Source organism: Taeniopygia guttata, chromosome 5 (assembly GCF_048771995.1).
Source record: "Taeniopygia guttata chromosome 5, bTaeGut7.mat, whole genome shotgun sequence".
NCBI classification, from domain to species: domain Eukaryota; kingdom Metazoa; phylum Chordata; class Aves; order Passeriformes; family Estrildidae; genus Taeniopygia; species Taeniopygia guttata.
This window is the reverse complement of record NC_133030.1, coordinates 48609783-48635849: the sequence shown is the minus strand read 5'-3', so window position 1 is coordinate 48635849 and position 26067 is coordinate 48609783. Positions and strand designations below refer to the sequence as shown.

The following is a 26067-nucleotide window of genomic DNA, read 5'->3' as shown; positions in this document are numbered from 1 at the left end:
GAAAATCTTTTTAAAACTCTTCTAAGAGCTTGTTGCTTTAAAAAGTGAAATGAATATGAGTGTTGAATAGTCTACAGAAGGGTAGCCTAGTCCCTGGTGGTAGAGCTTGTCAGGTTGCACAGATTGTGCTCAAATTGTAGACTCCAGGCTGAATCTCTACTACAAGAAGATTTTGCCTGAGGATTTCATTAGGGCTTTGGACATGAACAATAATTTCCATTTTTGCAGACAGTCTCCTCTTTCTTAACTTTCACCTAACAACTAGGGGAGCAGCTGTGGTCTACCTCAGGCTCAGTGTGGCAGCCTGTGGTGCTGGGCCTGGCTGGCAATGCTGGACCAGTATTCTGCTTCTCTCTAAGGAGGCCTCTTTAAAGCACTGAAGGCTTGGTTATCCAAATGAACAGAGTAGCCCTATCATACAGAGGCAGCAAAAGAATTTACAGTGCAATTTCTGCAGAGGCAGCCATGGTAATTTCTGCCAAAGGATTGAATGCAGTTTGTCTTTTCAGACTCTGCATTGGCACACAGTCTGTCTAAAATGCTTCTTGGAGCTGGATGTGAAACCTTCCTCTGCTTTCAGGTTCTTCCATTTGTTGTACGAACATTGAATTTGAAATGTCCCAGAGCTGAACGGAGCAAGAAAACAAATAAATAAGGTTAATTAAACTCTACTGCTGTTACTGGGAATGAATAGCATAAAGCAGCTTTTGTCTGGGAGGCAGGTACTTTCCTGTGTGGCCCTTCAATGGACTGGAATTTGGGACAGGCTGTAATTTGACCATGGAATGGTAGTTTGAAGTTGGCCGGAGTCAGTGTGTTTGGAGCTGTCTGCTGGTTTTGGTTTTGTTTTGAAGTTTTCATGACTGCAGAGTAACTGTGCTCTGCATTCATCTCTGCTGGCATGAGAGTCACAGAAGGATGATGCTTGTTCTCTTTAGCCTTTTAGTCAATGCTGCATCTTCAGCCTAGATTCTGTTTTACAATGGCTTGGAAGAGTATTTCTCCATTATTGACACAGATGTATCTGATAGTTCAGGAAAACACTCTTTTATTACAGTGTCCAAAAATCATGCTGATGACTTTTGACATTGACTGCACCTATGGCCACAGTGGCTTCTGCTGGTGTGTATGGACACAGACTCTGATGGAAGCCACCGGAGGGAAAAAAATACCTGGGAACAGCTTGCTGCCCTGTGCAGTGATTTCAGTCTACCCCATTCTTCTCAGTGTTTTCTGGATGCAGGTGGTGTAGCACCTCAGGGAGGCTGAGCCTGTCTAATCCATGCCTGTGCTAAATACCAGGGAAGTTGTTCCACACCTTGGTTACTTCAGCATTCCAGAGATCAAAATTAAAGACACAGCTGATGGCCTCAGCCCTCTTTCTCTTCCCACCTCCCTGCCCTGAATGGTTTATGCACAAGTTATATAAACCAAATAATAGTGGAAGCCTGGATGTGAACACTGGTTTTGCTCTTGGATTTTTTACTAGTGAGTAAATAGAGCAACTCAAGCAGGTGAGTCAGCCTCTGCTTAAAGGTGTTTTGCTGTCAATTCACTGATACCTCATCATCTGTCTGGAATATGCAGGACATTAGTAGATGTGCAGGATGCTGTTACCTATGCATATAACCTAATACGGATTCAGTGGCCTCTTGCTCTTTGTGCTGTTTTCCTGTTGCTTTTTTGGGAGCTACTTTCTAGTCAGGTTTTTAACTCTTGCCACTGTCAATTATTTGTGACTGGGATTCTGGTTTAGTGGTGTAATTTCCACTCATTTTGCAGAATTTAATTCTTCTACTAAATGACCAGAATCTGAAATTGAAGTAAGATTCTGGCAATTGTGTTCCAGTTTCCTTAAGAAGAAATACTTTTCTTTTTTTTTTTTTTTTTTTTTCCCCTAAAGTCTTCTCTGCTGATTTGTATACTAAGTTGAATTTTCATGCATAGTGTTGAATTCTTTAGCTTTGGTAGAAGTTTAACTACATAAATGTGGATGAAATAAATAAAGCTGGGAAAAAAAGATGCTTTCTAATAATTATGGTATTAGCTATTAAAAATATTAGAGGAAGAAAAATGTTTAAATGAAAGCTGAGTGTATGCTGTTCTTCCTTTTGCAGATACAACAGCTTAACGAAACACAAAGCAGAATTAGAAGAGTTGGAATTAGTTTTAAAAACTGAGAGAGAGGTTTTGCAGCAAGAGAGAAGATCAAATGCAGTAACCACTGGGGAAAATCAAAAGCTGAGGGAGGAACTGGACAGGTACGGCTCCTTTGGTAGATTGTTGTATATCTCAATTAAAAGTCAATTATGCAAAACATGGATGTGTTGCATCAGCTCTGAAGTACCTTCATATAACATGTCTGTTCCTTTTTTCTCTATTTCGGTATTAATTTGGTAATTTTTACTTAATAAAGATTGTCAGCTTCATTAATACTGTCAACCAATACTGTTATTTGGTGCTTTAGACTTGGGATCTTTGCTCATACAAAATAAGATTCCACATGTGGTTGGTTCAGTTTACAAGCATTTTCTGCAATGAATTGTTTTTAAGCACTTGCCTTTAGGCAGAGCTACAAATGCCCAACACTCCCAGATTATACTGGGTTTTTTTCCCCTTGAGGAGCACTCATTTATGATTTTTACACAATATGATTTTAGCTCTAGGAGTTACCATTGTTTATTTTCTGCTGCCCAGAGAAAACAGCCATTCCTGTTATTAAAAGTAGTCTTAGAGACTCTTGATCAGTGGGTAGCTGTTAACTTATGGCAGAGCCCCTTTTGAGAGCCACACCCAAAAACCTCCCTGTAGCCTTGTTCATACTACGAAGGTGTTTTGAGAATCTGTTTGGTATAAATAACGGGCCAAGACCACATCAAGTTAAAGCAATGTCAGGTTGAATCATATTTTAAAAGCACATTTTAAGTTGAGCTACAATTGTACAAGTGTACTTTAGAACAGTGCAGAACTCTTGAGAGGTTTTCTCAAGTTTGCTCTTTCTAATTAATTTTCTTAGGGACAGAGATGTTGTATAATGTTGAATGCAGGACTGGCAGAGAGCCAGGCTTATCTGTCAGCAGATACAGAACTTTATTCATTTAATTATTTAATGTTATGCCGTCATGATTTGTAGACGTTTTGAGATTTACCTAAAAGTGTAAAATTGGTTTGACTCTAACTTCCCAAGAAAACTCACTTCCTTGTCAACCCAGGGCACTATGCCACTACAGTGTTGCACACTTCAGGACACTTAAATGCTCATATTTTGTGCATCAGGATAAAAAAGTAACTTGTGAGTTTTCTTTATTTGTGCCAAATAGAGCTGCCTTTATATCCAAATGCTCTTAAATACATTGTGCCTCAGAAATTTGTGGTATGTTTTTTTACATATTGAAGAAATAGCAGTTTAATTTTTCATGTATTTTCCTTTCAGTTCTTTTGTGAATTTGAATTTTTTTATAATATTACCACTGCTTCTTAATAAAATTTTATTAAATTCTTAGAGTAAAAATGTCCTTAGGAGTTACTCTTTGGAACTGTGTTTGCTTTAGTGAGAGCTGCAGACTGATGTCTTTGAATGTGAGGTCATTTCTGTGAAGTGTCCTGCATAAGCCTGCTGTCGTCTTTGTGTTTAGGGTGAATTTCTTGCACAACCAACTAAAGGCAGAGTATGAAGGGCTTCATTCACACACTAAAGAGCTGAAAACTTCCTTGAACAACTCTCAGCTGGAGCTGAATCGTTGGCAAGCTCGCTATGATGAGCTGAAAGAACAGCACCAATCCATGGATATCTCTCTGACCAAGCTGGATAACCACTGTGAGGTGAGTAGCTGTAGATACCCAGCTACAGCTGCTTTTGGGTTAGAGAGCTGCCATTCATTGTGTGAAGCTTTTGATCTGCTGTATATAGAAGGTCAAACTATGTTACAACACCCCCATATAGTTTGAAGTGTATAGGTTTTTATCTTAGGTTGCCATGCTATTGTGTTATCTTGATTATGGTGCACTCCAGGGAAGCCAGATGAAGAAGAAAGATTAATTTGTCTTGTTTAATAGCTCCTGTCCCGACTAAAAGGAAATCTGGAAGAAGAAAACCATCATCTCCTGAGTCAGATTCAGATGCTGAGCCAGCAGAATCAGATGTTGTTGGAGCAGAACATGGAGAGCAAGGAGCAGTATCATGAAGAACAGAAACAGTACATGTAAGAAAAAAGAGATTTGAATTGTGAAACCATACATAATCTAGACACATATAGAATACAAATCATCTATCAGGACTAGACGAGCAGGCAGTGGAATGATAGGTCTTCTTGATACCTGTTGGAAAAGGGGATGTTTGGTAGGAGGTAAGTGTAATGGGAGAAAGCAAAAAATGTCTCCACATTGCCTTACTGTAAGTGTTGTTCACAAAACACCTAGGCAAATACAGCTCTTTCCAAATAATACAGATGAACCTATGTGGAAAATGCAGTTAGAAAAGATGGAATGCTAAACCCAGTGGTACTTCTCAAAGAAGAGGAGGTTGGGAAAGAGTTTTTAAGATTTTGGAAAACAGCCAAGTTGCAACAAAAATATAGTCTTATGACAGTAATTTTATATTTAAGTTCCTGAAGAATAGAAAATATTAATACTTCTCTTGCTTTTTTCATTTGCATTTCAAGAAGTACCTGTTTTGATGTTGTTTTTAAGGATATAGACATCAACATAAGTTGCTGTGTCCTTCATACACAGGTTGACATGTTGAAGTGAGATACCCTGTTTAAAGATACTGTGTGTTTACAAAGAATCCTGTTTTCACTGCAGTGAATTTCTCTTATAGGTATGAAAGAAAGATGAAAAATGTTCTTAATCCCAAGAATTTTAGTTTAAGCACATCAGGATGATATGGGAGTACTGAGTGGAGTTTTATAGCAGTACTGGCTTATATGGTTGAAGTTTTAGAAATTGTTTGCTGAAATAGGCTGAATACAGTTCAGATGTACTCTGATCTGTAACAGATACCTGGTGTCTGACTGTTCTATGATGAAAGTACATTTACCTTACTACTTGAATGAAAATAAGATTTGCCAACTTCCACTGTGTAGGTCAAAGAAATAATCAGTAAAAAATACAGTAAGTCTTAATACCCACCAAACAAAATCTGCCTGAGATATTAGTTAGTAATCTTGCACCACCATCTACTGTTGTTCTTTTACCTTTCATGCTTTATTGCACAAAAATCACCCATCAGCATGGTTGGTAGACTTTTGCATTTGTCCTTTCCAAACAAACTGAATCCTGAAGGTTCGGGATAAGAAGATATTTCAATCTCTTTCTTCTCTTGGTGGCTTTTGGTCTTGAGTTTTTTTATTATGTTTGATTTCATATAGATTACTCAGAATATGCTTTTCCCCCTCACAGTGATAAATTGAATGCCTTAAGGAGACATAAGGAAAAGCTTGAAGAGAAGATAATGGATCAGTACAAGTTTTATGATCCTGCTCCAAAAAAGTAAGTTCCAAATGGATTCAGTTCTGCTGTATAGATCATTGAGGGCAAGAAAGGGCTTTCATAACTGGGGATAACAGAAACTTCATCTGAGGTAAGGGTGGTGTTGTCTCCACTTGTCTCTTCCCTCTCACACTGCAAGATATTCCCAGAAGCAGCAGGTTGTGTTTATGCAGAGTACAGGGCCTCATGTGAGGCCCTCTGTATTAATACAAGAATCTGAAACTCCCGGAATTAATTGGGAAAGAGCCACATTGCTCCCAGTATGGTGACTAATCAGCTCTAGGAGCTATAAGAGCTGCTCTTTCAAAGCAAGGGATAATCAATCTTTTGGAGAAAAGGGACTTAAAAAGTATAATAAGAACAACAAAAACAGAGTGATATTAATTCCACCTTCCATAGTTCTGACTGATAACCTTAGCAAAGAGGCTTCAAAGCAGCTTTCATTTTTCCTTCTCAGTCTGTTCCTGTAGTGGAGTTTGTCACACTGTAAGAATATCTTACATGGTCCATATGTGTAATTCAGGTTTCTAGCAGAGAGAACACTTGTCTTTCTTGCATTTCTCATGCTTAAAAAATATTTCTGTAAAAGTAATTTTGACTTCAGTAGAGAAGTGGATCTCAAGTGCTGTGAAATTCGTGGTGCATTTTTTGAACCAATTTGTGGCAGTAAACAAAAAACGTAGGATGGCTTGATGGCTTTAGTACAGTTCTAAACTTCTTTGGGGAGTATTTCTTGTATTTTCTGAATTCCAGGAAAAACCCCTGGATTGGAGCCAGAGCCTTAGTCAAATTAATCAAGCCAAAGAAGGAGACTCCAAGGGAGCGGTTGAAACCAGCAGCAGAAAGCTCCACATGTCATTCTGAATCCCCAGAGATGGTAAACTCTCCATCTGCCTCCCAAAAATTGAAACATCAACACGAGGCTCAGGATAATACCTCTCAAGCGTCAAACCCTGTGGAAGAGAGAGAGAGCCCTGGGTGTTCTTCAAACAAAGGTAAGGAATGCCCAGCCTAAATTCACAAGCAGAAAATGTTTTTTGAATTATTTAATATATAGGATATGTTAATGCCCAGTCACATTATACTTTATGTTCATTTTTTGTTTCTTTTGGGATTTTTTGGTGTTTTTTCCCTTGGGTTGATTTTGGGTTTGGTTGGTTGGGTTTTTTTAGTACAAAAAATTTTTAGTATGCATAAAACCCCAAACTAGAAATTTGAGTAAATGCTAGAAGATAATAGGTTTGGTTTTGTTTTAGTTTGCTTTTTTCCTTTTATCTACTACTTCTCCCTTCAGTTTCTCTTTGCCCAGACATATTGCATGTTACTGAATAAGTTGGTCCTAATACTTCATTTTTCTAATACTTCATTTTATTTCATACTAGGGTTTTGCAGCAAAGCATTTAAAGCTGTATTATGGAATAGTATGTGGTTCAGGCCCTTTGAGGGTATGAGCTGGCTGACAGCCACTGCCAGCAGGTGGTGCACATGCAGAACAAATAACTCATTTATTGTAAATAACCGATTTATCATAATGTGGTGATTTTGGACGACAATACCTTGTTTTGATTTAGAATTAAAGTAGGGATTTTTTCATGTAAAATGATGATTTTTTTTTTAAACACTAAGGAATATGTAAGGAAGATGGAATGATTTTCTGTTAAGTTCACTTATACAGTAAATCAGATATTCCTAATTATGGGAAATTTAAAAGAAATTTTCTCAAAATATATACTCTTCATCCTTATTAAAGGTAATATTATGTCCCAAGCTCTGTTTATTCTATTAAGATAATTTCTGTCAGCTTCTATATATAGATTGTTATATTCGAGGAATACTTTCCAAGAAGCAATTTTGAAATTGATATATCAATAATAATTCTTGTCTTTCAACTGTGGGGGTTAGGAAACAGAAGGGGAGTAGCTGAGAAAAGAACTCTTGTTATACAAACTACTGCAAGTACCTGTCTGTCTGAAGGTTTTGTTTTGATTGGGTAAAACCCTTTCTCTATTCAAATTCTTTGAGGTAATTTATTCACTTAAAGTAAAAACAGATGTTTTATGGAATAAGCTCAACCATATGATTCCAGGTGTTTAACATGCATCCTAAGTTCAGCATGGGAAGCTGGGCTTGGGTTGCCACAGAACATGGCCCTTGTAAAGTGCCAGAGACAACAGAAAGTCTGTGGGGCTTCATTCATTTTGATGTTACGTGAAACATCGAAACTTGTGCAGAGATGGGGCTCACGAGTACTAAAGCCTAGAAGACATCTAGGAAATTTGAGTGTGTTATCACTGAGTAACATGTACACCAAAAACATTTTGAATGATCTAACAGTAATTTCTTAGTGGACTTACTTAAATATTGTCTGTATGTGTTAATCTATGCCTTAATCTGGATCAGATTAGATATGTTTAGCAATGCATTCATCAGTCCTCTGTTATAGGTGTTGGTCATTGTTGTAGACTTTCCTGTTTTGACTGGTTGTGTAGTCTTTAATCTGGGTTAAGACATTATAAGTTTTATTTATAAGGCTTTTTTATTTTACTATTTTTTTTTCTTCTTCTTTTTGGGATACCTGGGTGATAACAATTTAGCTGCACAGCGCAAAAAGATTGCCTTTTTGAGAAGCAAAAGCAAGGATAAAGAAAAGTCTCCTACGTCTCCATCGAATCATCAGTCTTTCTCTAATCGGCTCCGGTTCTGGTCTTCTTCCAACATCCCATCCTCTCCTAATGAAATTCTTTCTTTCCCGGAACTAGGAGTGTTCTAACACCTTCTCTGTAGCATTTATCTTCATTTATTTCTGACAAATGTAAAAAAAAAAAAAAAAAAAAAAAATCCCACATGCCATAAAATAACACGCACATTGATAGAGACACTCAGCATGTCTATACAATACTCTAAATACAAGCAAAGATTAGTGAACATGGACTTAATTTTTCCAGTAGAAGATGAATCAATATTGCACACTGTGGATCATTTCTTCAATGCAGCACACTTTAGGGGACCTCAAGGCATACAGTTTGCGTATGTATATTGGCTGTAGTGCATGTTGTAAGTAAGTGAAGTTGCTATTCGCTTCAATATTTTCTTGCAGTCATGTACTTGCATTGTGTCCAGTTAAAGTGCTGAACTGATTTGCTGTTGCTATGCTTTGTACAGTGTGGTAGTCCTACTGAAATAAAAATACAGTCTCAAGCTCCAGAGATTTTTCCAATAGTCTGTGCTACTAAATTATTTTAAAAGGCTGGTTTTTTAACACCTTTTTCTGCTTTTAAGTAGTCTAGCTTTGAATATAGAATGGAAGCTGCTGGAAAAATTATTCTCAGCCAAGTGTCTTAATGCTCACATTCAGACCTGATATTTAGCGAGGTTTTGTACTTCTAATTAAGAAAATTCATCTTGAACTGAGCTGACGTTTCAGTTTCTTCTGCTTCAGTTTCAACACATTTTTTTGGAAGAAGAATGTTAATTTGTTCTCTTAAGGCTGGGAATAACCTTCATTAATCCATTGCCCAGAATTCTTGTTGCCTAATATTCATGACCTGGTGGCTTCTGAAATGAATGTGCAGGTCCAGTCCCCACCCTGTTAGAGAATTAGATGCGGCATGGGCAGTGTGTTGCCAGGGGCTCAGCACAGAGGCCAGAAGATCTTGTTTCCATTCTCACTCTGAGAACTGTCCCCAGTGGCACAATCAGGGACTCTGACAGAACAGCCTTCTTTTTGTTGCCCAGCTGGGGATTTGTGGAGAACATTAGTGTCCAGGGCAGTTAATATTTCTGGAAGGTGTTAAGTATCACAGAGTCAATTAGAAATACAGATTTGCATGTGAAGCTTTAGCCAGTAGTTGCCCCTGCAGGCATGGCATGTGTTTCAATTCTGAGTGCAAGTGCTGGCCCAGTCTGTGGAGCCCATGCAGACCCAGGGAGAAAATACTGTTCCTGAATGAAGTCAGCTTCCAGGGGCCATCTAGGATGACAGCACATTGGTCCGTTTCTCTAATACAACTTCACAGTTGCTCTGTGCTTTGAACCGTCTGTCCATTGTCTCTGCAAGGTGTTTATTTCGACTGCTGCGCTCTGCTGCATTTTCAACATTAAGTTTTTGTTACTTAATCAAGTATTCCATAGAAATGTATAAAATCTAGAATCTTGCATCTGATTAGGTGTGTTTTCTGTAGTAAATTGTTTAAATTTTTTTCTGTGTGTGCCTTAAAGCATTACATTGACATTACAAGAAATTAATTAACCCGCTTCATCAGTAGAAAAGAATTTTTCAGATTCTTAATCTAAATAATATTCTAGCAGACAGTTTTTGTTGTTCTCCTGCTAAGATCCCAGGAGCTCCACTTAAAAATCATTGCACCAGGACATCATAAGAGCAGAGTTTCAATCTTGTAAAGACTGAGCTCTTACCCACAGCAAAGATATAAACCTGAAAGCAGTTAGCTTAGTGCACATATCATGATAGATAATTTTCAAATCAGCATTATTTTTCTTTGAGTAAGAGCATGACTACTGTCGCTCTTCCCCTATTCTGTTTTATTACTGAAGTAAGTTCTTATAAAATGCACCTACAAGGAATAATGTTATGGGAATTTCACACCTCACTTATCTTTTCTGGATTCATGTCTTTGCTCCTTTTCTTCCTCCTTTCACAGTAATTGTTGCATGTATAATATCAACCCTCCCACCAGCACTAAGCAGCCCTTGTCACTCCCACACTTTACAGAGAGCACACATGATTGACAAGCTGGTGGCAGAAATTTCCTATTCACTACTGCACTGTTTATGGGAAAGCTTGCCAAACTAGCGCCTCTGTTGTGCAGTTTCTTTGTGCCTGTTTGTCATGTTTGTATGGGCAGATAAATACAAATCCCCTAATGCTATTTTTCATTGAATCTTATTCATTTACCTCTCTCCCCACCAGTGCTAATGGACCTAAAGCAAAAAAGGAATTCCCATCACGGAGGCAGCAATGATAATGCTGAAATCTCAGCAGACTCTGCAACAAAACCCAGCTGTGTGGAAATGGGTCCCAGGACTTACTCAACCTCAGCTATTCACGTGCACACTTCCACCCCCATCTCCCGGCTCCAGAGCAGGCCAAAAGGTGTGTGTGTGTTTGATACAGCAGCTGGTGGTGCCAGGGAGGCTGCTTCATGGTTCCTGCAAGGCTACTAGTGGCATCCAAGTACAAAACCAGAGCACTAATATTTTAACTCCTGATTTATGTGCTGAACGGTTTAATTGGTGAGGTGTATTTATTCACTCTTGTAATGTCATCAGCTTGGCAGAGCATATTTGAGTGTCAGTTCTTCAGTGGTTCCCTGCCCAGTGTTTAGAAGATGGGTCTATAAAACCCCCTTGATCGCTTCAGTCTTCTACACTGCTAGAAGATGTTGGAGATGGACCTTTCTGTGTTCAAGTGGCCTCTTAAATTTTATGTTCTTTTCCAGGCTACAATTCAGAAGATAATCTCTCTGAACAGTCCCCGGAGGTGGAGCTTGCAAGCACCAGACGGCATGGTAAGCTTGTAGCATGAGTGCTCTAAACATCTGCATTACGACTTGTTTCATTAATCCACATGAGCTGTCCTGGACTGTTTTAGCTGCATTTTTATTACAGAAGAAGGTGTAGTAATTTGGCACCATTTTGGGAATGGGATTCTAACTGCTTCTGGTATTCAATTGAAGCTTTTAATGGGTGTTTTGCCAAAATGAATTTTCAAAACAATGCTTTGAAGGCATTGAGGCAAGCTGCCTTCCACCACCAACACACCTTTTAATGCATGTCCTACAGATTAGTTGCTGATTCTTTTGGAGAATGTTTAATTCTTTTCTTAAGGGAGTGAATCAGCAGTAAAAGAAATTTTGTGTGGGGCTTGTGGATGCAGTGGGAATGCTGTTGAAGCAGCAGCACTGCCTGCTTAGAGACTGTAGAAAACTGAATTTGCAAGCTGGCCACCTCCAGCTCCTTCCAAAGAAAACTGAAAAAGAGGAAGCAACTTATTGTTGAACTTTTTCAGTATCTGCATTACTTTATAGTTACTGTAAAAATCCAGAATTTATATCTTTGTGCAAAACATGAGATAAGCAAGATGGATCCTAAACAACTTGAAAAATTAAGATGTTTTCTACTCTGTCCAGATTTTGGCATCCTGTGTGTATTATGTTGTTAATGTTTTCAAAGTGACTTAGTTGCACAGGTCCTATTTTCAGAAGGGAGACTGTAGCCAAGTCTTTTAGAGAATCAGAGGAACTTAAGATCTGTTTGTTCAATGCTTGATTTGTGTTTTTCAGTGTCCAGGCCAAACAGTTTAGAGAGCAGTAGGAACGCTTCCAGCAGTAGTTCACCTCTCAACTTGAAAGGTAAAGCTTTTACAGCTGAGTTGTGACAAACAGGAAGTGAAATTCTGTGAAACTGTGTGTAAAATGCCATTTTCCTTCCCATTAATTTTGAAGACTTGTTTTGAAATGGTAGTGATTATGCAATCTGGACATGGCTGTCTTGGGAATCAAAACTGCTGGCAAGAAGTGCTTTTCTAAGATTGATTCTGGCAAGGTGTGGCTTTTAAGGCAGACAGTTGGGTTTTGCTTCAGTCTGACTGGCATCTTATTGTGGGAAATATCAGGCCACTCTTAGACTCTGTACAGCAAAAGATCTCTGTGGTTCTTACTCTGCACACAGCTTCTGTATGGAATCAGTGTGCTCTGGAGATTTGCTTTTGCAAATTGTGAATCCTTGAAGAATGCCTACCTGATACTGTGGAAAAATCTGCTTTCTGCTTTTCCACGGTCAGGTTCTAGCTCTCAGATGACACAGCCAAGACTGGGAGATCTTTCTATGACACACAGGTTGTAGAGAGGCACCAAATATTATCTTACTAATATAATGCTTATTAGCCCCCAGTGCTATTTTTATTCTTTGGTGAAGTAGTTGTGCTTATTTAAGGTGCTGTAAGATATTTAGTTGTCCTGATTTTTCAAAGCTCTGATTGATTTGAACTCTGTAGGAGAAAAAATGAAGGTGAAAAATGCCACCCAGTCTGTGTGGAAAGGGCCTTGCATGATAAGTTCCTACCTGAGTGTGAAATCTGCTGAAATTATGTCAGAGCGGTGTCATTAATGGTATTTATGCTTCTCCTCAGGTTCCTTAGACCACATCCATGGTAGAACTGAGAGCCTCAGCAGTGAAGATATGGTGCCAAGCAGAGAGGCACCAGTCTTGCTCCGAGATTCTTATTCCCTTCACTCTGCTGCTGCTTTCTTAAGCCCTGGCAGTAGGCATGAGTCCTCCTCCCACAGGAATGGTTTGATGTCCTCTGCTATACCTCAGAGGAGCAATCCATCCCAGTCTCATGCAGGCAGACAGCGATCTGCCTCACCTGGCAGTGAGATGGTAACTTTGGAAGAGTTCTTGGAAGAGAGCAACAGGCTGTCTCAACCAAGTGTAAGTAAATAGAGCTAGATAGCCCATTTCAGATGTCGAAAAACTGTTCAAAACTGATTTAGGAGGATGAGGGCATAGGGAAGGAAACAGACAAGATGGTCCTTGTTCATATAGACAAGTACTATCAAATCTTGCAAAACAAATGAGATAGTTTCAATAACTAAGGTAAAATGAGCTTTCATATAGCACTCTGCTAATTTATTTTTGTTTATCAGCTATGGCAAGTCAGATCATTCACTGCAAGTACTCTGTATTGGATTGCTGGGGCTTTTTGCTAGCAAATAATTGTGGTCAAGGTTTTGTATCATCAGTTCTCAGCTCCAGGTATCTTTATTTATAAACTTGTAAGTTTTTTGTGTAATTTTCAGCTGCTAAATCTATAATTAGGGATGATAACCTAGAATAGTTTTCAGTTGAAGTGCAACATATGCAGTTGTTAAAACCATCTGAAAAAAAAAATCTGAAAATATCAGTGTGTTTGAGAAAGGCCATTTTTCTTGCAGAAGGAAGTTTTTGATACTTTCATCATGTTTGTGTTTTGATTGATACTGCCCTGTTGGTTCAGTGACTGCAAGAATATGTTGCACATTGAAGTGTTTTTTTCAGGAACTAAATATTTTCAAGATAGCATTTGTCTTTTACTGCTCAGACATGCTGTACAATAGTAAGGCAGTGCACTATTGAACAGGCTAATATCTTAAAAACAGTTAATTGATAGCGTAAGTGAACAGAGGCTTCTGTTTTATGAATGCCTTGGTAAAAGTATTGAAATCAGCAGAGCTATGCTATTTCATGGCACCAGTAAATTCTGGTCCTTGAATTTTCACAGTAATGTTGAATTATACCTCCTACTCCCTCATTACCCTAAGTGCAATTCTTAGCTTTTAGAGATGTTTAAAATTATTACTTTTGTGTGTCTGTAACTACCTGACCATGTCCATTTTCATTCTTTGTCATCCTGTTCCTTTTCAGCATCGGCGCAGTTTAAATGAGAGTGAAATGATTTCATTACACCAATTTCTGTTAGAAGCTGATGCACTGTACCCCTCTTGCTACTCCCCATGTCCTTCCATTCATCAGGAACATTCAAAGTCATTCGAATCGGTCCTCAGTGTTTCATATCCCGACAGCATGAGGCACAGAACAGGCAGGGGAAATAGGAGATCTGCTTCATTCTATATCCCCAGGGTATCCGTTGTTCTTATTATGAAGGCAACAGCTCCTAACTTACCACAGCTTTTGCTAGCATATTAATACCTATAGAAGCATACTGTAACTGCTAGTTGTTACTTTAAAGGCTGCCAGATCACTTGCATTAATTGCTTATAAAGTATTTGCAGCATCTGTTTATACATGCGTGTTTTCGGAGGACTCGTCATTCTGTAATGCTAATGTCTATAACAGCTGTTTGGATAAGGTTAAAAATAACCCTAACACTTTTAACACTTAGTTGAACTAAGAAATCTTCACACTGCACTATTACCATTGATGGTATTTGCTTATGGAAAACGAGTTTTTGGACTGGAAGAAATATTTGGAACACGAGTGAAATAAGTGTGTTAAGCTTTAAACATGCTCCCTAGAGAAGAGTAAAGAAATAAATTTCATTAGCTTGTTCAGCATTGTTGTTTGTAATGACAGCATGCCCCTTAACTGTTCGGAGCATGTCTTTTACTAACAATACAAGGGCAGCTGATCAAACATCACCATTTTTGAATTGCATGGACCATCCCCATGAAATATTCACTGTATATTTTATTTTACTGCCGGGTTAATTGTCTGACTTGAAATTTGCAAGATCCTTGTTGGCAAACATTTTTGTACGTTTTATTGTATTGTACATGCAGCTCTTAACATACACAGTATATTGAATGGGAGAGGTGAAGGGAATCAATGGAGAAGGAATGAAATTTTTTTGTAATGCTAGCACATCTCCCCAAAGTATTGACTTCTCTTACATTCCTGAAGTTACGGTAGAGTTATCCAGATTAACTGTATTCTGGAATATGACAGACATAATTGATATCTGCTGATAAATGGCTGATGTCATCAATATGATATTGATGTTAAAGTGACAGTGGCTGATGTGAAAGGAAGCAAAAGAGCTGCTGTCCAGGTTGCAACCAAAATTATTTCAAAATTATAACAATTAACCTGGCAAACAAGGTTGTCACAATCTAATTACAATAAGCACATTGTTTTTTGAGTTGGATTTATACCCATTTTAAACATTCATCTCTTCTGTTTCCACTATTACTGTGTTTGGCTTAAATTAAGTGGGAAGGAAGATTTTGCAAATACAGAGTTCTGCTTGATTCTTTTAAACAAAATGTGTTGTCATTAATATGACATGCATGTTTTCTCACACCAGGACACCTCCACTAGCAGAGATGACTTGCTTGGCGATTATTTTAGGAAAGCAAATGAGCCTTCAGCTACTGGAAACTTGCTGGTTCAGCCGTCCAGAAAGGAGGCTGCTAAGGTGTCCACTAGTCTTGTTGGTCCAACTGTGAAGATGGCCATGGCTGGTGAAGAAGGAAAAACGGCTAAGCCTGACAATTACATGAAGCCAAACCTCAGACAAGTTGAACCTGATGCTCTGGCAAACCCCCAAGGGTCCCTTAAGCTTCCTCACACAGCACAGCACCAGTGTGCCAGCGGGGTGCGGCAGATGGCCCAGCCTCAGCAGCCCGGAACCGTGAGCAGGAGGAGTACGTCACTGAGCAGGGCATTCAGCTTGGCCTCTGCAGACCTCCTCAGGGCTGCTGGCCCAGAGGCCTACAGGCGGGAGAGCCCTCAGAAGTCAGGAGCAGAGCTGCATGGGGGCAAGGACACTGTCTGTCAGAGCACCAGGGCTTCTGTGCCAGCAAGTTCCCAGGCACCCTTAAGAGAGAGGCCGCAGTCCGCAAAGGTGGCAGGTTCTGTGCAAGGTGTTGATTCCCGCTGTCGGCAGCTCGATGCGAGGCGCCTTTCCCTGGTCCCACCAAAAGATGAGAGGTCACTCTCCTTCCATCAGTTCTCTGCCTCACCCACTGCATCCACCAGCAATCTGAATGTCCAGCAGCAAGAGCGTGTGAACCCCTTCTCATCTGCATCCCATACTCCCTCAAGAGTCAAACCCAAGTCAGCACCTCGTACTGAGGAGGTGGCCACAGTGGCCCCTGCCAGAGCTGTTTGCAGCAGCACTGAGGCTGCAAATACTTCCCCAGGACAAGGCCAGGGTGATGCCATACTTAGCAAGTGCCAGGGTAAGCTGTTGGAAAGCAGCTCTGGGGCTGTAGAGGAGTCTGTGAGAGGAAACAGCTCCAACAGCACTCCTGGGTCTCCTGACCCCCAGGGGGATCAGCAGACAGTTTGGTATGAGTATGGCTGTGTGTAAGCCACAGGTGTAGCTGTAATGTGTGTGTTTGGTATGCCTGATGTCCAGGTACCATTTATCTAGACACTGTTGGGTCTTAAAAGGCATCACCTGTAGGTTGCTCTGAGTATTCTCTGGGTATTGTTTCCTAGTTGGACAAACTGATTAAGGAGCAAAGCCCTAGTCCTTCTGACACTATTGTGCCTAAAACAAAATGGAAGCCTGACCTAATCTCACATCAGACTTGGCACCTGATTCTCACAGGTTCTGAGCATTCCCCAGTCCAGCAGAAGAGTAGCAGGGTCCTCTGTCGTTGCTGCACTGTGCACCCTTTCTGCATGCATTAAAGAAAAGTTTCACAGGTCCGGTGTGTGCTGAACTCTGCCCCACTATTGGTAAATAACCATACTGAAAAGGTCATATGAAAGCCAAACTTCTCCCCCAAAGACAGAAGCAAATGCTTGACTTTAGCATGGAGATGAAGAGCAAAAGTGTGTGGCTTTAGCTATGGATCGGGTAAAATCTATTTTTCTAGCCACAAACATATCTTATAGAAGGTATTGTATAGACTTCAAGGGTCACATCTCAACCTTTCCCACTTGGGCTATGTAAACACAGAAGCCAGCATAATTACCCCACTGCCTTCACTATAGCTGCAGCTCAGTGGATCCTTGACTCTGCAGAGTGGTGCTGCCTTTTGAAACTTGTTTTATCTTTTATATAAACACTGGAATTAATGCAGCCTTTCAGGGGTGATGCCATTTAAATTGCTAAGGTGGCATCTTGTGTACAAAAATGTCTTGTAAGTATGTATATAAGAAGCTCATGTACTGTATAAGAATGCTGTGTAAATTTTATTATTACATTCTTGTGTGCATGACAGCCCACATCCTATGTGGGCTTTTGTCTCTTAGAAATCCTTGTTTGTCTCTAAGAACTTTTCTCAGTATAGAAAGCAAAATAATTTTGTACACATGTGAAAAAAATATACTTTAAAAAAATCTATTTATGTGCGAAGAAGTTCCCTGTATGTTTCTGTCCAGAGTGTCATCAGCTGCTTGTGTATATATGATCAAATGTGTATCTTTTAATTCCATGTTTGTAAAGCTGATCTTGCAATAGACTAAATCCTTTTAAAAAATACTTCTTTTGCTGGTTCTGATTTAATTTAGTAAAAGATAAAACTGATTCATTTGATGTTTTTGTTATCTAATATGTAGCAATTCCCATTCTGAAAACTACAAATTTGTTTATAATAAAGATTAAAAGAAAATAGATTGATGTTCTACTTCTTCTCCTTGGAAAAATAAAAACCCCAAAAATGTGATTGACAGTGCTGGAGATCTGTCTGCAACAGCTCTTCAGAAGCCTTAGTACTGATTTTCATGTCTATGTGATGAAGTATTTGTTTTTATAACGTTGAAGGTGCACCGGGAGTCTTTTTGTTTAATTGTAGCCTTCTTACTGAAGACTACAGGAGGGTTGAACATGCAAAAATAAGTGACTTACAGTTCACTCTATAATTGGACTGTTAGATTTTTATGCTTCTCTGAGCACTTTGGACAAGGGTAAACATGCTGTCAATTTTGACTAAGCTTGCATCTTGTATAGTCTATTTTGTACTTAACTCTCAGGATGCCTTATGAAAGTGAGAAATTATTCATTTTAAAACATGGAGAGAATGGCAAAAAAAATTTTCTGCCTTGTCTACTATTGCAGTTACAAACTATAGTTTTGCGACAAATTTAAAATTATATGTGCTATACGGCAATTTTAGAACACAATGAATGTTCTTAGTAACCTGAAATTCTTCTTCCAGAAATTTTATCTCGGAATGGATTCTTGGCCAGACCACTAAAGGTCCGAGACTGGTGTTTCTCCCTTGTTTCAGCTCCCTTTTGGAGGACAGGTGCGGGCTGGGCTGCTGAGGAAGTGACTTGTTAGTTACTGTAGATCTGCTTTTGCTATAAACATCTGCCCAGTGGCACACCTTAACTGACAGTTTCTGAGTTATTTACAATTATTTATCTTCTCAGTTCTAGTGAGCTTGAATTAAAAAGTACTAAATACATTTGCAGTACCGTTCAGATGTGGGGTAATTCTAAACACAGCGGTTATACCATGGAGCAGCTGTTGAAGCGCGGAGTGCTGTCTGCTCCCTCGGGCCTCCGGCGGTGTTAGGGCGGATTTGGTGCGGGTGCCGCCCTGCCGGGGCAGGTGCGGTTGTTTTGCGGTCTGTGGGTTCGTCACCGGGCGGCTGTTCGGGCCTGCTCCCCGTGCTGCGGCCCCGGGCGGGCCGGGGCTGCCCTCGGCTCCGCGGCCCCTGCGCCTCGTCCTCCTCGGGCGCCCGGAGCCTGCGGTAGCGTAAAACGCATTTTGGTGCCTGAGGGGCAGAACGCAGTTGTGTTTAGAGAGACAGAGATCGGCAAATCCTCCCAGAGCTGTGCCGGTGAGGTGCGGTGAGGCACCAGCGTGCGTGAGGTGGCGGAGCTGTGGGAAGGGGTGTTCTGGGAGGGTGAAGGATGGCGCGGAGCTGCCCCATGCTGGATCGATGCCTCCCAAGAAGTGGAGATGGAATTGCAGCTCCAGTCGGCAGCTGGTGCGACCGGGCCGGCTGCGGGAGTGGCAGAGCGGCCGGGCTGGCTGAGGCCACGGCTGCCGCCGCCGCTCGGACACCGGGGAAAGGATCCCCAGCGCCGCAGGCTCCGGCACGCCGGCTTCTCCCGCTCCGCACGGGCTGTGGGATGCTGCCGCTTCCCGACGGGAGGGAAGGGTGTGCTCTCTGAAGGTTGCTCATTATGTGCTAAGTGGTGCTGCCAGTAGCCCTAGATTCAACGCTTCAAGCAGTTCCGTGGGTCATTAACTCTCGAGAAGGAGTTTTCTGTTAAAGGAGGGTTTTTGAGGGGGATCCATCCCGAGGAGGCCGCTGGGTTGCCGGCAGTTTTCCAAGGAAGCCGAAGGGCTGTGCCTTTGGCAGCAGCCGCTCCCTGCGGTGTGCTCGGACTCTGCAGTCGGGGAAGCTGTTTGTTTGACTCAGGAAACAAATGCCGGTGTGTGTTTGAAGTGAAATAAATGGAAAGGTGCCGGGGGTGCGTGCTCTGCAGTGACAGAGAGCATCCTGAGCCAGAAATCTGAGGTCATGTACAGTGCTGGCGTGCCACGGAAACCTTTCTCCCGTCAGATGTTCTTCCGCTGTTCTCGCACTTGGAACCTGACTGTGAAGTGAGCAGACCTTTTCTGATTTCAGTTAATTGAGTTCAGAAGTTTAAACCACCAGAAGAAGAATCTGAAAAAATAGAATTTTAATTTTTTCTTTCTATAATGAGGGAAGTTCTAAGTGTTAAGGTTATTGTAAAAATAGCTAGTGCTTAGCTTAGTAAAACCGTGCATCAGCATGTGGTTGGAAATTATTTCTGATTGTCCAGACATGTGGGGATATACCAGCTCAGCTACAGGTACTTTTAAGACAGAACATGGAAGACATTTATACAGATATTGTTAGTTCATGTGAAAGGATTATTAAATTTATGTATGAATATTAAATTTATGTACAAAGAACAACACGATTTCATTTCTTTTTCTGGTTGAACATGAACCCAGCTGTCAAGAGAGCATTTGATTATGGTTTTTCATTTTTAGATGAGTGTGGAATCGGTTGTAGATTTCACCAAAAAAATTATCCTAAAATTTGCTTCCTTGCCCATCACAATCATGGAATATCAGATCTCAACAGCACTGGAAGTGTTCAAAGACAAGGTGGAAAATTTGTGAATATTTTTACAAATCACCAGTACCAGGCAGAATTAACCTGATGTAACAGTGCAGAGTGAAATAATTCAGTTACTGGAAATAACAAATTAAGCTATTGTTTTGAAGGACTGCTAGACTGGAGAATTAGGCTGGGCTGTGAAGGTCTTTCTTGAAGGCTGGTGCTAGAGGCTGCCACGTGAACTAGGAGAGAATGGCATCAGGTGGAAAGAGGTGAAAAAATTATGATTTAATAGAGTACTGACAGGAGTTTAAATGGGAGAAACTATGGCAAATTTTGCAAAACTAAATGGTGTTTTTCCAGTTACAAGGGATTTTTTGAAAGTATGAAGAGAGCAGTAGAAAATAAAGGGCTGTTGTTCAATAGCTTCTTAAATAGGAAAGTCCTTAAAAGGCAAGCCTGTGTCCTAAAGACAGAAATGTGAGTTGGTGAAGTGTGGCAGAAAGCTGAGGTTAGTTCAGATTTGAAGGATTGTGAAGAATCCCAATAAAGCATAACATGGATGAATATGGGGCTCCAGTAGAAGAGTACTCGTGCTTCTCTCAGCTGAAACATGGAAGAGACAGTTTATTTATTGACTCTTGTGGGGGGTTAGGATGTCATGGTAGGGAAGCAAAACTGGTTTTCTCCTGGGAACAGGATGATGAAAATGTGGTTTTTCCACAGAAACTAGGAATGTAAAACATGTCCAAAACATAACACAGAATGCCATGGAAACTGTTAGCTCATCATTCCCAGATGTACTAATCAGTTCTAGTTAAAATACTTGAACATTTTTATCCAAAGATTATCATAACTGAGGATTATGCAGTTCTGATGGTGAGACCATGCGGAAGTGTGTGATGTGTGTGTTGCATACCAGGGTGAAAAGGAGCAGCAGATCTGAGCATGGACACCAGCCTGTGAAAAGCTGTATTGCATGAGAGAAAACAAAAGCAGCCCAGCTCCCTCTGCAGTGAGTGACACCCTATGGTGTGATCTGAAACTCCGCTAGGGGAGAGACTGCTTGGGAAAGGGAAAATGGAGCTGTTGGTGAGACTCATTGCACCTGGCTCTTATGAAATGAAACAGATTAATAGAATGTCATAGTGTTATAATGGTTTTGATTTATGATATAAGAGGGTTCATGGAAGAGTTTAACAGCCTCTGCTTTAAGAAAACACCATCAGATAGAGTATCAGAGCCTCCTGCTTCCTCTCCAGCACCACGTGCTGGCTGCCTTTGGATTCCACACTTGGAACAGTAAGCACCCTCTCCATGTAAAAACCCTGAAATTTAGAAGTTAAAGATCACCTCACTTTTTGCAGTTGTTGAGTGGTCTGGAAGTGCAAGATGCACTAATGGCAAGAAAAGCACAGTTTTTGTTTGGGAACATGCTGCTAAGGAAGAACATGAGAGTTTGAGAAGGATATTCCAGATGGAGAAACACAATTTGCCAGTGGACTGCTGAGGCATCTCTAGAGACTTGCATTAGAGGGAAGAGGGAGTTTTCTGCAAGTGGAAAAGTATGTCTGAAGAACTGAGGGCTGCTACTGTGATTGTTTTACCATTTGGCAGGGTATTTTGAAAGTTATGTGATTTGGAAACCTTTCTTCCTTGCACCTTTGCAAGATAATTTTTTTTTCTGTAATTGTGCAAATCTTGGACTTACATTTGTGTGCACTGTGAGCCCACAAAATACTCAATCTACAGATAAGTGTGTTTTAGAGCTGCTGGGGATGTTCAGCTGCAGTATCTCAGCCTTCTACAGGATGGAAAACTCCCAATCAGTTTGAGTGCCCCTGTAGGACCCTTATGGCTTTTTACAAGTGAAAGTAGAAGAAATCATGCAAATCAGGGAAATTCATGTGAAGGAAAAATCGTGGGAACTTTTTTTACACCTGCAATCCTCTGAAGAAGGATTGCTTGCTCACTGGAGTGTAAAAGCCTGTCAGAGTTCAAGGAGCATCTGGATGATGCTCTTAGTCATGTGTTGGAGTGTTAGATAGTCCTGCAAGGAGCAGGGAATTGGACTCAATTCCTTATGAGTCTCTTCCAATCCAGTATATTCTGCGATTCTGTGAAAAGGCAGATGGACAAAACAGGTAGGCACAAACTGTACAGGATAGACTTTGCATCAGTTTAGTTAGGATTTAACTAAAATTAAGCTGAAGTTGGTAACCTTCAATTAGCTCAGTCTCTTGAGCTTGTTCACAGCATTTTTGGTCCTTCAGTAAATGATGTAAAGGGGTAGAAGGTTTTAGGAAGCTGTATTAACAGCATCATGTAAGCAGGACTGTACAGTTTATGTATTCTGTTTCCATCATACCTCCCAGCTTTCTAAGACAGCTGTTCCTTCTCCATGCAGAGTAGCTTTAGAGCAGTTAGAGCACAAAAGTTTTAAAGCAGCATCCAGCGAGGGAACCATTGTGTGTACTCCAGAACACAGCTTTGGTACCTTCACTGGCAAGAGGATCCCTCTGCTATTGCTATTTCATCTTGTGTTTCCACACAGTGGCATTTTGTTCCTGGATAGCTGAGGCTTGAAGGAGGTGGGGTTATGTATGTTTGATGGGGAGCAGTATATTTTTAGTGTTTTGGTGTGCTCTTAAAACTACTGCTTCCAACAACAACCACATAGTGTGTTGGTAGAAAATTCTTTGCATGAAATGTTTGAAGGAGCTTTATTGCTAGATCCTGTCCTACAGCTCAGATAGTGCAACCAGCTACAAGCTCTTTTCACTTCCAGCAAACTTCCTTCCTTTGTGACTTCTCCTTGCCAGCACTAGACATCTTTCTGTTCTTCACCCCAGAGTATTATCTTTATTCTCTGTGGGAACAAGCTAACACTTAAAAACACTCATAGGATGATGCATTTAAGAAGATACTTGTCACTTTTTGCATATTGAGGCAATAGTGTTTCTATTTAGTCTTCAGTATTTTTGACAGAACAAGTTTCTACATCATTTTCATTGTTTTAGAATTTCCTTCCTTTCTTATTTTGGCCTCTTTAATTGAAAAAAACTTGGAATTCCTGAAGCCCGGTTCTATTACCTACATTAGCTCCCGTGAACACAGATCCTTTTCCTTGTTTATTTAACCAGCCATATCAATGGTAACAGAGTCCCATTTAGCAGATCCTGAATTCCCACCCTGCCCTATATGAACATGTGCTTGTTCTCTCCTTATGTAATCAGGCAAATTAATGAAAACAGATACCAACAGGACTTTATTGTATCAAATTTCATCCACATTAATTTTTGTAACTAAAATCAGAAGAAATGTTCCCTTTACATGTTGAACTCTCAGGTTATATCTGTTCAATGCAGTTTATCCAGAAAAGGAAAATATACTTTGGGAATCTAAAACTGAATGTGAGAAAGCAAAAAGTGAACTCAGTGACCCCTGTCTATTGTTTTTAGCATGATGTCTGTAGCAGTGTTTTATGGCAAACACCATTATCTGAGGAACTATGAACATTCATACTTTGATAGAAGATTGGGACTATTTTGTCCTTGAAGGGCATTTAGGCCCCATCTTCCTCACTTCACTGGGACACTGGTGTATTGACTATCTTATGACTACGGTCCTTTTCAAACTAAAATTCCCAAATCCATGTTAATAGGGGGAAGAGGAGCAGCACAGGAGATCAAGTCCACATGGCTGTCCCACTTGATGAACTCCACTTACCTGTGGCCAGCCTTCTTTTCCATAGTTGAATGGAAGTTCATGCCTGCATTTATAATGTACCAACACATCCACAATCATTCATGGGTCTTTGTAACCAAAGCCTGTGTCTCTAGAGGCACCGTAACTGGGGAAGAATTAATTCAGTCTGCTCTGTAGATAACAAGAGCAGAGGTATTTTAGCCTGGATTCTGAAGTAGCTGTAATGCCTACCAATAATTTCACTGCCCTTGATGCTGAGATGTTGAAAAAACTTTTTTATTCATTCTGATAGTCTTGGCATAGAAATTTCTACGTTCTCCACTTCCTTCGTGTCTGCATCTGCGCTGTTCAGTGTTGCAAACAGAAATGGACAGAGCTCCTGGATAGCTGTGTTATGCTCACACCACCTCACTCTTCACTCCTCTGTGAGAGTGAGGCCTTTCTGCCTTTACAGGCAAAGGGAAGAAGTGGGGGCTTGCAGCTGTACCACAGAGCACTCATGGACGGGCCAGCTGATCCTCTACAGGTCCTTGATCCTCTGCAGATGACGACTGGTAATCCACATGTGGCCACCATACTTGGTTTTACTTGGTTGCCAAGTTCGCCCCTATGAAGCCCATTTCTTGTGTGCAAAATGAAGCCTCTGTGTTGGCTATTGGCACTCTAGGTGCAAAAGATTCTCAAATTGCATATTCAGTGTAAACAAAACATGTTTCCTACCTCAGGAAAGAGTTAGAGAGGCATATGTTACCTGGCAAAAAAACCCAACCCTGTGGAGATGGCTTGCTGTTCCTATCTAGCCTATTGAGTCCTTGCTGCCCTGCCAGGTTCCTGCCTCTACTGAGGTGGGCAAAAGTAGGACATTTTGAGTGCTTTTGAATTTAAATTTTGAAGGAGCTTGGAAAACACCAGCATAGCAAGGACAGAGAGAACTTCCTGCTGGAAGTTCACATGCTCCTGTGAACAATCTGTTGCCCTTCTAACTTGTGGGAAAGATTAAAAATAACACATGGTGCAGTGCAGACAGGAACAACAGCAGAAGCAAAGGTAAATAGGAGGACAACAGCTGGATAAAGCAAGAGGCTTGGTTGTAGTGAAACCTCTGCAACAAGTGAAGTGTTCTGCTGCACAGCCACCCCACTGGGCAGTGTAAGAGCTGGCCCGGCAGGGACTCTAGGGTGCCACCAGGAAGAGCATTAGCAAGTTCTTGTTACTCAGCTATAGAAAAAGGGAATGTCTCTGTGGCTTGTCACTGCAAAAGAGAGAACTTACTTGTTTTCCTCTTTTTCTCACCAAAATGGGTGCTTGAAAGGATTTAAAGCAAATTTCATTAGAAAGTTGACCCTCATAGGCAAAGCATAGATCAGGTACTTGGAATCAATGCCAACACTGACAGAAAGGGCCTCTGCTGGAATGTGCTTAAGGAGAGACGCTGATGACTGGAAATGAGACCAGTGTGGGTGAGCAGAGGCCTGGAAAACATGATCTACAAAAAACACTGGAAAAGTAGGGTTGCTTAATCTGCAAAAAATCAAAGAGAGACAGCATGATTAATCCTCAGACATTTAAATGATCGATACTGAGAAAGGTAGCAATAGTCTGTTTTTCATGTACATTCATAGAAGGGCAATAAAAAGACAAATTAATTTGAAACATGGAAGGTAAAGATTTTTATATTAGTGCAATCTTCTTAAGAGCAGCCCTAGCCATGGAATGGAGATATTGCAAGAGGTGAGGCAGAATCTTCTTTAATGGCAATTTAAGAGAATTTGAAACTCTAGAGGAGCTAGTCTAGTTTTCCTCAATGGGTAAGGAAAAGATCTAGATTACCACCTTCCTGCTGCGTTCCATGGCATCTGTGACATTTATAACACCAGTTTAGCTCCATTCTTTTTGAATCTAGCTGCTCCTGGTTTTGACATACGCAAGCCAGGAGCAATTCAGTTCAACAGCATTACTTAATCATCACACACATTAAAATGATTTGACCAAAGTGAGCGAAAAGCTAGAATTGCTGCTTGCAGCGAGTAATAGCTGTTTGTCAGCTTTAATAACTACTGTATAATTTATGGAGATAAAAGGCTACAAAAATCTTATTTCTTTTCATTTTGAGAGTTTTAAATATTGTCAACATGCAGCGGCTGTGTGTGATGGAGGTGGCAACACATGGCTCTGCCTCCTTGGAAGTGATGAGGGCAGATGGCCCAAGCCTCTAAATCCCATTATAAACAATAAAAACAACAACAAAAATTAATCAGAAGAGGGAGTATTCCCAGTAGTCCTAATAAATTTGAGACCAACCATTCATGTTTCTTAATATTACAGAGGGTGTTCAGCCTCTGGCTGTGCT

At 40.5% G+C, this 26067-nt stretch overlaps 1 protein-coding gene across 2 annotated transcripts in view; it reads left to right on the top strand.

The window, feature by feature from the left end:
- CCDC88C (coiled-coil domain containing 88C) overlaps positions 1-16466 on the top strand; it is a 97071-nt gene extending 80605 nt beyond the window's left edge. Inside the window, exons 21-31 of one of the 2 annotated variants that reach the window (XM_030274862.4) lie at positions 2118-2261; positions 3636-3822; positions 4057-4202; positions 5401-5490; positions 6244-6485; positions 10421-10603; positions 10950-11018; positions 11793-11861; positions 12641-12942; positions 13915-14130; positions 15314-16466. In XM_030274862.4, the coding sequence (XP_030130722.4) occupies positions 2118-2261; positions 3636-3822; positions 4057-4202; positions 5401-5490; positions 6244-6485; positions 10421-10603; positions 10950-11018; positions 11793-11861; positions 12641-12942; positions 13915-14130; positions 15314-16321 (2656 nt within the window). In that variant the 3' untranslated portion in view covers positions 16322-16466. The remainder of the gene's footprint in view (positions 1-2117; positions 2262-3635; positions 3823-4056; positions 4203-5400; positions 5491-6243; positions 6486-10420; positions 10604-10949; positions 11019-11792; positions 11862-12640; positions 12943-13914; positions 14131-15313) is intronic. The other variant, XM_030274863.4, reaches the window with a different exon arrangement.
- The last annotated feature ends 9601 nt before the right edge of the window (positions 16467-26067 follow it).